The sequence below is a fragment of the Lepisma saccharinum genome, chromosome 15 (genome assembly GCF_977018435.1).
Source record: "Lepisma saccharinum chromosome 15, izLepSacc3.1, whole genome shotgun sequence".
Taxonomy (NCBI): Eukaryota; Metazoa; Arthropoda; class Insecta; order Zygentoma; family Lepismatidae; genus Lepisma; species Lepisma saccharinum.
Window position 1 is genome coordinate 75,889,671 of NC_139243.1, and position 15,179 is coordinate 75,904,849.

At 38.5% G+C, this 15,179-nt stretch overlaps 1 protein-coding gene across 2 annotated transcripts in view; it reads left to right on the forward strand.

The window, feature by feature from the left end:
* LOC145999753 (uncharacterized) overlaps positions 1–15,179 on the forward strand; it is a 515,710-nt gene that overhangs the window by 213,041 nt on the left and 287,490 nt on the right. For both annotated transcript variants that reach the window (XM_083137044.1, XM_083137045.1), the window contains exon 2: positions 11,783–11,895. In XM_083137044.1, coding sequence (XP_082993170.1) covers positions 11,811–11,895 — 85 coding nt within the window. In that variant the 5' untranslated portion in view covers positions 11,783–11,810. The remainder of the gene's footprint in view (positions 1–11,782; positions 11,896–15,179) is intronic.

The following is a 15,179-nucleotide window of genomic DNA, read 5'->3' on the forward strand; positions in this document are numbered from 1 at the left end:
ATGATGGACTTGTTATATGTGGCGGTTTTATGTTTGGGGATTTTTAGATTGTGCTTGTTGCGGATATTATGTTCGGCTGATGTTCTACGAGAACAGATCTTATCGGATAAGTATTTTGGGGAGCCACTCTTAAGTATTTTGTGCATCAAGGTGAGTGTTAAGTATTTTCTTCTATTGTTAATGTTTAGCCAAGAAAGTTTCTTTAAATAGGCGGATACATGTTCCTTTCTGTTTAGGTTAAATATGAAACGTATACAACAATTCTGAATTTTTTGAAGTTTATAGTTTAAGCCCTGGGATATATTACTGTACACTGGAGCGCAATAGTCTAACGTGGATAGGACGAGTGATTGCATAAGACGATCTTTAACATTAGCGTCCAGAGCATGTTTTAAATGATACAAAGATTTAAGTTTCCCCATACAGTTTTTCACAATAAATTCGACTTGTGGCTCCCAATTTAAGTGTCTATCGAACACAATCCCCAAGTTTTTGCTTGTATCCACTTCGCATAGCGGTATACTGCCAAGAGTTGGAGGAGAAGGTGCGTTTTTGTGAAGTTTCTTAAGTGTACCATGAGTTCCTATGGTCATGAAGCAAGATTTTGTTGGATTTAATTGAAGGGAGTTCCTCCGTGACCAATTTGTTATAGCATCAAGGTCGAATTGAAGTTTGGTCATCGCATTATCATAGTTTTCTGTATTACACTGAATATAGATTTGCGAATCGTCAGCATACTGATGGTAGTGGCAATATTGGACAGCGCGGTCGAAATCAGCTACGTAAATCATGTATAGTAGTGGACCCAATATACTTCCTTGAGGGACGCCTTGTTGAACAACTAACCATTTAGAGTATGTGACTTCCGGTTCCCGATATTTCACACGTTGTTTCCTGTTGCCGAGATATGATCGAAACCAATTTAACGCGTTTCCGGTAACGCCATAGTGATACAGTTTGGCCAATAACAATTCATGATTGATCGAGTCGAACGCTCTTGAATAGTCCAACAAGACTAAAAGTGTAACTTCATTTTCATCTATTCCTTTACTTACATTGTCTACGATATCTACCAGCGCAGTGCAAGTACTATGCATTTTTCTGAAACCAGATTGAAAGTGTGGTAGGAAACCTTGAATATGTGAAAGTATTTGTTCATAAATTACTTTTTCAAGTATTTTGGACATTGTGGATAGAATGCTAATAGGTCGTAGATCTTTTATTTCTGTGGGGTTGGATTTTTTAGGTATAGGTGTTACTTCGCATTTTTTCCACTCTTGAGGGAACCAACCTTTGGAAAGGGAAAGATTAATAATGTGCGTAAGAGCTTCTAAACAAAAGGGGATGCAATACTGTAAAATAGTTAGGTTTATGCCATCATAACCGCACGCTTTCGATTTCATTTTGTTAAAAATTTTACGTACTTGTTCGCTACTTACTGGGGTAAAAAAGAACGTGTCATTGTTGGGTTGCTCAAGATACGTGTTGGTTTCATCAATCACCGCTGCATTGTTATCTGAGGGTGCACTCGGCTTAACAAAGAACTCGTTTACCGCATTCGGCCGAAATGTATCTGGGGAGAGCGCATTACTCTTTTTATTTGGTAAAAGTCCCTGGCTTCTGAGGTTAGACCATAAATTTTTAGCATTTTTTACATTCATATTTACCGTTTCGTTATAGTGCTTAAATTTTGCGTTTCTGACTGCTTTTTTGGCTCTGTTTCTGAAGTATTTGTACGATAGGAGAGCGTCTGGGTCTCCTGTATTTACATATCTCAGATGAAAGAAGTCGCGCAACTTCCAGAATTCCCTTACTTGATTTGAAATCCAGGGGGCGGGAGGTTTGGTTACACGAATTTTTCGCTGGGGGGCGTGCTTATCTATTAATCTGATAATGTTATCATTCAAGGCCTCCACCGCTGCATCTACGTCCTCGTTTCTTTCGATTTTGCACCATTCCACATTTTCCGCGTCTTTACGAAACTTGTCCAAGTCCATGGTTTTGAAATTTCTAATTTTGATAATTTTTTTAGGTTGCTTTGGTGTGTACAGGTCAAATATGGAGTATGTTATATGGTGATCTGTGATTCCAGGTAACTCGCTCTGCCCAATTTGCTTTACAATTAAATCTTGTGAACAAACGATTAAATCAATTAATGACTTTGACGTCGCTGTCACTCTGGTTGGCTTGGTAATTAATTGTTTCCCGTGAACTTCCTTGATTATACTCTGAAGGAGTCTAGTACTGCTTTCGTTTTTTCTTAACATGTTGATATTCCAGTCGCCTAACGCAATGAAGTAATCGTAATTTAAGTATAGGTGTTGGAGGATATCTGCTACGTGACTGATGTGAGTATAGCTGACATTTGGGGGTTTATATGCTACCATAAGTCCAATTTTTTTCCTATCGATAGTTAATTCGATTACAAGGTACTCTACGCCGATATCATTATTAACGAACCCGTCTAAAAGTTTCCATTTAAGCGATTTAGAAATGTATAAGCACACACCACCTCTAGATTTGTTTAATCTATCTTGTCGAACTAATGTGTAATTTTCGATGTCTACTATATTATTACTAATATTCGGTTTTAACCAGCTTTCTGTAATGGCTATCAGGTCAAAGTTTAAGTTCGATATCATTTCTTTAAATTCGTCTATGGAGTTGAGTAAACCTTGAATATTTAGATGACATAATTTAAAGCCATTTTCAGATCTATTTATTTCAGCTTCGAGCTGTTCCTTTATATTGTAATTGCTGTGGCGGATATTAATGGGCGACTCATCAAAGTAACTGGAGTGAATTCTGATTGGGAGTGGCGTTTCTGCACCATTGACTACATTGGTAGGGTCATTTATATTTATCGTTTCCTCCACTGTTGGTCATGAAGTATATATTCTGTCCCGAGTGTGAATTGCATATTGGAATAACAATGAAAATGTGCATACGCATAAAAAAACAGGTGCTAGTTATCATAGTGACTTATTCCTACAATCAAAGTTTTAAAAATGTAAAAAATAAATGAAAAATTTAAGAATAAAAAAGTAAAAATTAATATAAAAATGTGAATATTGACACAAAAAAAGAAAAATAAAAAAAATGAAAATATTTGTTGATTAACTAAAAATGGGAGAAATATAGATTTTTGAGCTTGCCGATATATTCTGGCGTGAGTTAGAATACAAGCTGAGGGTTGTTTACATTTATATAACAGTCTATTATGTGACAGGTTCATGCCCTCCTTTCGCCACCATTGAGGAATGCAGAGAGTATTGCAAGCTTTGTATGGTACGGCGGGGAATGTTCTCCTGCATTCCCGTCCCCTCTACTTTTGACTGGTCACTGTTGCCCGTACGTCATTGATGGGGGAAGCAGTTCCAAAAATAAACACAACCACCGTTAGGAGGGGAGTGTGGCGGAACAGCGTTACTTTCTGCTGAACTTTGCGATGTCCTCCGGGTCACTAATCCTAACCACGTTTCCGTTGTGTAGGGCAAGTACATTTCCATCGGTTGTCCATACTCGTTCGAATATTTTACTAAGCCTTACCTTGTGAAAAAGGTCCAAATTTGTTTTTGTTAGGTTTTCAGTTATGAAAATACCTGTCCCTGTAGCCTTGAGGTTCTTCTTGTTCTTGTAGACCAAATCTCTCTGGGCGTAGGTGACAAAGCGCGCAATGATCGGCCGGGGTTTGCCATCACGTCGCGGTGCTCCCAGTCGGTGAACACGATGAAACACATTTTGTGGCACTTTCACTTTCACCTGCTCATTGATGATTTTTGAAGCAATCACTTCACACTTTTCACCCTCACTTTCATTGATGCCATGAAAAACAAGGTTCAGGCGACGGTCATATTGTTCCAGGGAATTCAGATCCTTTCGCACTTGCTTCACTTGCTTGTCTAGCTCAGAGATTTTCCTCTCGAGATCGTTTTTTACTTCTTGAATGGCATCCTCCACGGCAGATTTAATTGCAGTGGTCAGCGCTGGTTTAATTTCTTTCAACACCGCATCACTTGCAAATGCCAGGGCGATGCGTCTGTCCAGGTCTCCGAACTGTTGGTTGAGTTCCTTCGCTATGGCTGTCGAGATGGAGTTTTCAATCCGTTGCCACTCAGCTTTGCTGATTCCCATTTTTCGGGCAATACTGCTCTTAACAATTAAAAAAAATACGACAGAGTAAGTACTTGTGCTGCAGTATCCCCTCCTCCGTGCAAGCTCGAGTTGGGTAGACGGACCCTCTTACATGCGGTTCACAGCGGGCGACTCAAGCGGAAAGAGAGAGCTATTCATGCACGTCCGAACTCCTTGAAGGCTGACTCAGGGGAAGTGGCGCTACCAGCTCCTATTTTCCAAAATTTGGCACGTTAGGTATTACACCAGATGTGTCGTTTGGGTATGATACATTTTTATTATATTCCTGTGGAGATTCGAACAGTGTTCTCGGCTTGCGAGCCAGCTTAAATCGGCGTTAGCGTCCAATGTTTCGAGCGCATACATTGCTCCCATCATAAGGTAGAGAGCATCCTGCTTAGAGCAATGTATGCACTCCATTAGTTTGAGAAAATCTAAAATAAGAGGAATTCCTATCCCTGTTCTCGTGTTCATATTTCCTGGCAAATAAGAGGCTGGCGCGGTCTATTGCCGCGCTATACATTGAAGAAACAATGCTTTCTAACGACCGCCATGTTGGGCAGATTTCAGTTGTATATTGGCATTTATCTTATTCGTATATTTTCAAGTTAAGAACTTGGATTAAATTATTTATAGTTAATTGTTTTTATAATTCATGTATATATTACGTTTCTTTATATTTTATAATATTATTCACGTATTTTTTTTACTTTCTTTTTCGCGTATTTTTGCAACATTTATTCAGAATTTATAGGATCCCAAATAATATATGCAACGTTTTCATTGTTTTTGAAGCACAAGTTAAATACATTTCTTCTTAATATCGATTTTTGTTCAACAATGTACAAGATTGAAGTAATTTGTCTTCCTTATAAACTAAATCTTTATTTAATCATTTTTTTATGTACAAGGGCAAATATGATTTATTTGATAAAATCAGTTTAGTTATTTCTATATAGTTTAATATTGTAATATATAGCAAAGTATTTCTCCCTCGTTTTCAATAAAATATCGTATTCCTATTGGCTGTTTGTTAGGAGTAGGGGAACCACGCTTCGTGTTCTTGGCGATGTAAAAACTTCCACGTTGGCATTTTTAATTGTTGCCAACCTTAACTTTAGCTTACTATCGCTAATTAACATTGATGTGTTATATAAATTATCAGTTTTTCTTGTGTTATTTTATGTTATGAGTTTGTATTGTAAGTTAGAATAATCTGTTATGCTGCGCCTCGCGCTTGAGGTAGGCAGTTGAGGTCTTGCTATTAACTGTGAAGGCGGTGCGCGGACTCTCGTGTTAAATAAATTGCTTATCACTGCCTGCGAGCGTGCATGACCCAATAAATTATAACTTTTAACTTGTGCGAATCAGTATGTACGCGCGCGATTCGTGATTAAAGATTTTGGACATTTTAATTATAAAGTATTTGGAATTTTATTTACTGTCACGTGTCGCAATTCGGTGGTTTCCTTCCTGGAGGAAGGGTGGATCGTCTTAATCCCGATCCCTGGGTGAGAACTGGTGCACCCAACTGACCAGCCGGAGCAAGGAGCGGTATGTTGCCAATTCGGCATACCCTGGAGTTACGAGTGGTGGCACGTTACAGCTTTATACTCCGAAGTCGATACCAAAGGTTCATGGACGTCTGCAGGATTTTTTTTTCCAGGGAGGGGCAAGCAAGGTAGTTTTTTTTCCCAGGGGGGCAAACAAGGTGCATGTTCCCCCATAACAGTATTGTCTCCTCAAAAACCATTCCTTTAATTTGAAGTTATCATGTTCATGCAATAACTAACATATATTATTATAGCTAAAATGCAATTGCGCGATATATATAATTTTTGGTTGACTTTCCTTTTCCAGGTGGGTCGTGCCCTTGCCTCTCTTTTGGACATTCATGCAAAGGTTCTATTTTTATTTCGCGTCTACCACTTTCGGTTAATCGCGATGATAAAGGATGTGATAGGTGATGGAAGTGGTATAAAGACAAATGACCCATCCATATTTTCTAATCCGACATTAGACTTCGCAGTGTATTACGCTAACTAATTTGCCACGGGATCGGCTTCTTCGTGTTTGTCTGCTCATCAAATGATTGATTAGTTATTCAAACTATGTAGGTAGCAAAGCTATATAAAATAACGAAACAGAAAAAAATCCACTTGACGTCTTGTAGTACTACTAACATCAACCTACAATTTCATGCTCTCAAATCCACACAGAAAACTTCTTGTGGCATTAGTTTTACGGAATGGCCTTCGGGAATAAAGATCGCCCATTTCCTGGTTCAGTTCGAAACAATTCAGGTGCCTTATCGAAGCTGCTCTTGAGCACGCAGGGTTTCTAACCTACTTCGTCGTAATTCAGTTGTTGTATCTTGTTTAATATGATGTATTGTAGAGCCAACCGCAGATTAAATAGGAGGAAAAAGACTTTTTCCGACGGAAAATAAGTTGGCAATGCTGCGAACACCGAGGCATTCTTGATAATACGCCTGAAGAGGGTCGAGAAAACTTTCCTGAAAAAGCGCAACCCCAGTATCGAAGGTCATGCTACACGTGGATCGGCAACTTTCGGGAGCATGCTGTCTGTCTACACAATTCTACCCAAATACCTGTTTGAAAATGAACCTTCTGCTCGCATTTTATTTTTCAAACGTAGTTCTGACATTGTAGCCATTTTGCAATTATTTTTATTTGTTCTTATTTTGCTTTGCTTTTATGTCACTTTATAATTAAACTATGAAGATGGATGATAAATAGATGAAATTGATGAAGAGACACCTAAAAAAGATATTTACAGACCAGGACTCGAACCCGGAACCTAAAGCGGATAGGTGGGTGGGGAGGAGACCGTCAATAACTCCCGGTCACGAACTGGCTTATAATTTTTGTAATTTCTCAGGAGTATTTTTTGTTCTGTTCATGCATAATGCCTGCTTTCGGAAACTTAATTTATAAGTGACACACTTCGTTCGGTGGGGACAAGCCACGAATTGTTTGAGAGGAGGGACAAATCTCGTTCATATACTAGATATAATCATGGACTATACTTGAAATGGCCTCCCCGATGGCGCAGTGGTTGCGTCGTCGCCTAGTAATCAAGGGGTCCCGGGTTCGATACACGGTGGAGGCACAAGTGGTTCGGATTCCACTTCAAACTGAAGGTCCAGTCCCGATTAGCGTTACTGTGCATAAAGTGGACTCAAAACACCAAATCAATCAATCATATACTTGAAATGTGACGTGCTAAACACTACTTTCGGAGATCAGATGGACATGGCAATTTTGATATACAAGTTGCACTTTTTCTACTTAGATTATTTATGTCCAAATTTTATCCTAATAGATAATCTCGCAACAACGCAAAATGTTTAAATTGACTCGAATTCACAATGGCTCATATACAGTGTGTTTATAAATGAACGGTGCGGCTTCAAAAATTAATAATAAATCTATTTATTACCTTACACGGTCAAAACTTACACCGTAATCAGCAGCAACTGTCCAAGTTTATATAACTTTTTTTAAATTGGTATAAAGATAGAAATCGAGAGGGGGCAATTGCCCCTCTGTGCCCCCTTGCAGGTGCTCTTGGCCGTCTGGAAGAAATAGTGCACGAAAGACGTGAAAACTAAATCCACCTTGAGTATCCTTTTGTCTTGCTACTCTTAGATTCTGCAACCTTTCTTTCTATAGTCCAATGTTTGCCTTCCTTAACTCCTAGAATTGATTTCTGTACAAGTTTGAGGACTAATCTCCCCTGCCCCCTGTGGTTGTGCCACTGCACCTTCTTCCGCCGTTGTTCCTTTGTGAACTTTCATCGGCTTCAAAATACTTCATTTTCTTCAAGAGCATAATATCGTTTAATAACCGGCGATATGATTCCTCTACCCTAAATTTCTGGAATAAAGTATAATAATATAGGGGCATGGAAATCTGGAAGGGGGCGAGGATGGCCACCTCTCCCCTTTAGAAAACGAATGTCAGCTAAAAGTATATATTTCACACGTATAATTTGATTTGTCATAGTAATTTACATTAATTATTATAATGGGGATGCAGGAATGCGATAATTTCGAATTCAAGTGGTGTTTCTTGAGGGGGCAACACTATTATCGGGTTAATATGCAATTGCATATGGCATATTTCCCTGCGTCTAAAATATCGAAAGATGTCCATGACGAGGGGGGGGGGCATTCCCCCCTTGCACCCCGTGCGCACGCCTATTGCTACTCATTTCTACACTAGTTGGAAGCTTTATTCAATTTCGAACCAAAAATGTAATTTAATATCAAATCAGGGTTGTTAAACGTCCACGAACCCATAAATTCTAGTGAGTTCTATTGGGTTCTGCAACAAGACCGGAAACTTTTTTATCGCACAGTTTAAATTCGGTCCCAAGTTGCGTATTCTTTCATTTCAATATGGAACTTAGACCGTCTTTAAATTGATCCGGAAAGAAGGTCCCTTTGCCGTATTTCAACTGATCAGGAGAAAATGTCCCTGGAACGAATTGAAATACATAAACAGGCTCTTTACAGTCCAGATCCATTTATGCTTGCTAATATTCCCTGCTGAACCGGAATTGAATTGATTTAAAATTCCTGACCCTTTAACAACCCTGGTTGAAATTCATTTTTTTACAAACAACCATATTTTTCACGGCTACTTCACATTAATCCCATACGATATACTGAGTTATTTTTCGCAATGTTCCAATGAAAGGTAAGAGATTTTGGCTATTCCTTTTTCTTCCTTGATGTTAAATAGATTATATTCGTCACGCGCCTATAACGTTACTAGCTTACATTTGTGAATTGTTCTTTCCTTGTAACGTTAACATCTACCATACTGAATTTATTTACGTTCCTTATGCAGATGGTATGTACCCAACTGCATTTTGTTCCGTTCCGCTACAGTGGTTTACATTTTGCTACATTCCTATGTAACGTTAGTTAACCATATTGCCTTTCACTTCATTCCGTTACGGAGGATTGCATTCATTACGTTCCTATGTACCGTTATTTACTACCATGTTGCATTTCGTTACGTTTTTGTAACGCTAGTATATACCATATTGCATTTCGTTACTACGTTCCTCGTAACGGTAGTATATACCATATTGCATATTACGTTATGTTCCAATGTGCTCATTTCGTTACGTTCCTTTATAACGTTAATATCTACCATAATACATTTTGTTACGTTCCTTGTAACGTCAATCTATAATATATTGCATTTCGTTACGTTACATGGGTACCAAAAGTTGAACCATAATCTTCCTCCTACAAAATGGAACGTAACGTGTAACGCAAATTGGGTACGTTACGACTCCCTGGTTTCAGTTATAACTCTCGGGCAAAGTTACGTCACATGGTCGTATTTTATTCGACAAGAAAATTGCCAGTGGCCGAGAGCGTTAAAACCTGAGAATATTGTCAATGTCTCATTATTAGGAAGCTGATATTTAGGTACTGAAAAAATATTTAATTTTTATGTTCTAAAAACAGGGGAAATAAGTGGCTAAATGTCAACAATATTTTCATTCAAGATTCTGGCAACAAACAAATAGATACTCGCAAGTGACAGTTGCATTGCTTGTTGCATTCTGTTGATTACAATGATCAGCAGAGCACATCACCAAATTTTCCATCGAAAATGTACGCCGATGATCTCTTAACAGTGACTTGTATTGTGAAATTCTTCGAAATTTGTCTCAAACTACCTGCAAGTTTGTCCCTGATAGAGAGTTCAATTTCCTTTCAACTGCACTAACGTCCTTCACTATTTCCTAAAGCATTTATGTGGAAATTTCCAGTTTTTCTGTCACGCCACACAAAAAGCTTACATTTGCAGATAAGAACCCCAAATCTTTTTGTAAACATCCATATTTCAATGAATCTTGAAGTACCCAACTATTTTATGTAAAGACTCCAAAATATGCGTTTACACAAATAATTCGGGAACTTAATTTTGATTCGAATGTCTAGAAAATGTAAATTTTATGATCTTTCCCTAGAAATATGTGTGTTTTATGTGCTAAAAGTGAAATTATGCATTTGTATGTGAAATAAGATTTCGCAGATTACATTGCATCCATACGGCCATCATCACTACTACCGAGATATGGTTGATTTCTGAACCAAGGAAAGAAATGTTTTACCTAAAGATCCGCCTCCCCCACTCATCATATTCACCCAATTATTACCCATTCTCATCGTCGCGCCAAGTCAAAGTTGTAGATAAATGACGCTAAATAACATAACTACAAATACAAAAAATAATTGGTCACAAATATAATATATTAAAACAAAGGACATGATTGGTCAGGTTCTTTATCCGACAGTCATGTAATATACATTCTTTTGGATGGACAAAATACTTCCGATCTATTGGATGCAGTCAACTTACTTATTCATTAAAATATATATTATTTTAGTTTTCGCTTGCAAGCTTAGAAATAATATTTCAGGTTCAGAAAGAATATGTTAATCAACATTCTACAGATTTAAGTATATAAAATTCCTGAAAATATTTCCTAATTTTATTAAATCCTCTTTTAATTTATTCACATTACGTGCTCAATTTTTTCCTTTTAGTTACATAATTACTCATTCCTGACATCTAGCGGAGAATGTGAACACTACTAGAACTCTTATTGTCCACTATACAATGGATCTGAAACCAGTAGAGAGCATTGTTAGTGTGTGTGTGTGTGTAGTGTGTCAAATTTTTATTTCCAGATTTATGTAAAATGCAAATTTCAAATAAGGTAATGGAGCGTAACAATAACGGGTGAACCGTAAATCGAGTAACTGCCGTCCCAGTTTTTTTCACAGAGGCACTGGGACATGCGCATACCCTCGAATGTATGCGGGTGGAGGTTAGGATACATTCGGGGGTCCCCCCCCCCTTATTGTTGTAGTTCGAATTTAAATTCTTCCTGAAAAAAATCCTGAACCGAATTTAAATTCATTCAGAAAAGGGTCCCTGGACCGAATTTAAATTCATTCAGAAAAAGGGTCCCTGGACCGAATTTAAATTCATTTAGAAAAAAGGTTCCTGGACCGAATTTAAATTCATTCAGAAAAATTGTTCCCAGACCGAATTTAAATTCATTCTCAAAATTGTTCCTGGACCGAATTTAAATTAATTTAGAAAAAAGGTTCCTGGACCGAATTTAAATTCATTCAGAAAAAGGGTCCCTGGACCGAATTTAAATTCATTCAGAAAAAAGGTTCCTGGACCGAATTTAAATTCATTCAGAAAAAAGGTTCCTGGACCGAATTTAAATTCATTCAGAAAAAAGGTTCCTGGACCGAATTTAAATTCATTCAGAAAAAAGGTTCCTGGACCGAATTTAAATTCATTCAGAAAAAAGGTTCCTGGACCGAATTTAAATTCATTCAGAAAAAAGGTTCTTTACGGTCCAGAACCCATTTAGGCTTGCTGATTTTCTCTCCTGGACCGGAATTGAATTTATTTAAAATTCCTGGACCTTGAACAACTCTGCTTACTACTGTTCAAACCAGTCCCTCAGCTTGCTTGCCCCAAATGTAGAGTACAGCTACTTTTTCAAAGTAGAATTATGATATCATAGAAACGCTTGTATTTCACGTATGCCTAATATGAAATTATTTTCTTTCCAGAAACCAACAGACCGACTTTTCTCCTAACATGAGAGCTTTATTTGTTGCCGTGCTGTGCGTTTTTGTAGTGAAGAGTAGCTTTGTGGATTCAGCACCAGCGGACCACAGCAGAGGTAAGTGGCAGAGATTTTTATAGTAAATCTTTGAATTTTGATAATTTATGGTGTGTGAAGCGAACTCGCAATTCGAAATGTTTTTATTCGATTCTGTTTCAAAAACTTCTGTTATAGTTCTTTTACAGTCTTACGGCGGGCGCCCTATAAGTTGGCAAAGGAAGTGGGGAGCGGGGAAGAGACCAATCCAGCGCGATAAGAAACGCAGCAGCCTGTAGAACGAGGTTCACGTAGTACTTTTTTTTTCCGCCGCCTCGTGTCTTCGGCGCCACTGCTGTTATCTGATTGGTCTGCGGAGCGGCGTAATCCCAGCTCCCCACTTCCCTTGTCAGAACTAGGACTGGCCGCCGTAAGAATGGAAAAGACCTTTAGCCTTTGTGTAATGAAGTTCCTTATTCGTGACGCATTTTTACATATTTAACCACATGTTGTTACGTTAGAATTCGTACTTCAATTCTTATTTTACATGTCCATGATAAGAGTAGAAATACATATCACACGCCTATATACAGGGTGCACATAAAGTCCAATAACACTTTCAAAAATTAATTGTGAGGGAACTATACTAAGTGACACACCACATTAGTTGAACAAGTAGTCGTAAGTTTTTTTTGTATTGCAGTTGTTCCCTGTAGTTTCATTTCTCGCCGCTAGATGGTGGCAAATTCAAGCTAGCGCTTTCTGGAGCTGAAAAAAAATTGCGTGCTCTATTTTGATGAAACAGAGTGCTACAGAAGGTCCAATGAAGATTTAGGAGCAATTACAGGTAGGAAGCACCAAGCAGGAATGCAATCTACGATTAGCATCGGAAATTTGTTACAACCGGGTGCTTGCGTGCGAATGTAAGAAGTGGTCGGCCAGGTGTGAGTGAAGGTGACACTGAACGAGTGAGGTACAAACGTTCACACATAGCCTTGGAAATCTACACATGGAGCTTCATGTGAGCTGGGAATGTCACCAATGACTTGTGGAGTGTTGTGCGTAAAACAATGTGTATGAAACCGTACCGACAGCAGTTAGTGTAAAAGGTATATCCCCAAGACAGAGAGAGGCAGCACCACTTTTGCTGTGAATTGCAGCAGAGAGAAGATGCATTCGTGAATTTGTTAATTTTTAGTGACGAAGCAACATTAGACTGCCCGGGTTCGATCCCCGGCCGGTTCAAATCCGGGAACTTTTCTAACGATGGAAGCGGCCCCGGCGCCCACCCAGAGTCGAATAACATGGGTACCTGGGGGAAACCCTGGTGGGTAAAGGCGGTCAGGGGCGTGATGCTGATCACATCACCCCCACTCACGACCGGATCAAGAAAGTGTGGGGCGTTACCCCCACACCCCCTATACGCCTTCATGGCGTTGTGCTAAGCACAGGGGAGCACTTTACCTTTTTTTTTACCATTTGTACTTCTCTTTGTTTTATCAGAATGTAGCACAAAAAAATAGTTCAGCTCCAGAAAGCACCATCTTGAATTTGCCACCATCTAGCGGTGAGCAATGGAACTACAGGGAAAACAACTACAATACATAAGAAACATAGGTAACTCTGTCAGTGGCGTACACTGAGTCCAACCTCTGGGCTATCTCACTATGTCACGTGCTCCTAGCTCCTAGGCTATGAATAGAAATATGTTAACTAACTACTAATGAATCAGGTTGCCAACTCATAAGAAATCTGGTTGCCAACTCTTAAGAAATCAGAATGCCAACTCAAGAAATCTGGTTGCCAACTCATAAGAAATCTGGTTGCCAACTCATAAGAAATCAGATTACGAACTCCAGAATCACCATCCTCATCTCACTGATATGAATAATTTTATTTACAATTTCTGATCTTTTTCCCTGTATTTTATTCTCGACGCCCCAGGCTTTGCAGATAGCCTAGCTAGCCTAGAATATACGCCCCTGAACTCCGTTATTAGTGCACATAACGAAAAAGGAAAAGTTGTTGAGAATAGATGTGTTCCAACCTAAAGTGCTTGAATTTTCTGTATACTTGTACGAGCCTCATTGGTAGCCGAAAATGCCACATGCTTTGCCCTGAATACTGCAGGGATCGCAATACCATAGATTGGTTGATTTGGTGTTTTAAGTCCACTTTATGCACAGTAAGGCTAATCGGGACTGGACCTACAGTTTAAAGTGGGATCCGAACCACTTGTGCCTCCACCAGGTATCGAACCCGGGACCCCTTGATTACAAGGCAACGACGCTACCACTGCGCCATCGGGGAGGCCAGCAATACCATAGAGTACAGGGTAAATTAATGTATGGTGTTTCATTGAATGAGGCATACTACTATCAGATATTTTTATATTCCTCTTTGAAAGTCATTCCAAGATGAAACATACACCAAACTGAGATTGCATTTAACTGTATAACGTACTTTATTCTCCAAGGTCACATCCTGTGACCTTGAAGTGAAAATGTCAATATTTTCATTTAAAGATATTTTTTGTGAAACCTATGCTCTCTCAGTTTCAAAACAAGCCGAAGATGAAAGTTATGCCGTAATTGGAAGCAAAGTTATGAATTGTTTTATTTGACTTTGTAAGCACTTAAATTTTTCATTTGTTATAAGGTTTGTGCCTGCTGTATGAATACCGTGTATTACCGAGGGCTGAAATTTTACGTGTGTAAGTTACTTGATGACTTCTACCATGAAAATCTGTAACGGTCGGGATGAAAAAAAATGGCATGGAATAACCCATATGAATGTACATAAAATTTGTTTTGTGAAGATTTATCAATAGAAGAAGTGAGAAAGCCACTAATTTTATTCTATAGCCTTTTAGAACATACTTTAAGCTTCAATTTTCAAAAACATGGCATGATAACTGCAGTGCATTTTAGTGATAATGCAATTTTAGTAACGTCAAGCGTTAACACAAAAAAATCAACATTATATACAATACAGTATTTTGTCTGACTCTCACTGCAAAGGAATCTTGGTGACAACTTTTTAAATGGAACATATGTACGAAATTTAGAAAAAAAATTTAAAGTGATATATCGATTTGACTCTGAGAAATCTCTGTTAAGCAATGTAGGCCACCACCATGGCATCGGCAATGACCGATCCGTGCAAAATTCTGAAACTTTACACTCCTGTTTCTCAGTAACTATGCCGTCTAGAGAAGAAAAAAATTGCATGTGTTCATACCTTGTTAGTATTAACAAATACACCAAGTTTCATGAAAATCTAAATCGGTGTGCTGCATGGCCTGGGTGATTTGACGTGGAATCAGTATAAGGTTAACCAGAGGGAATTCCGCCGTATATAGTCTA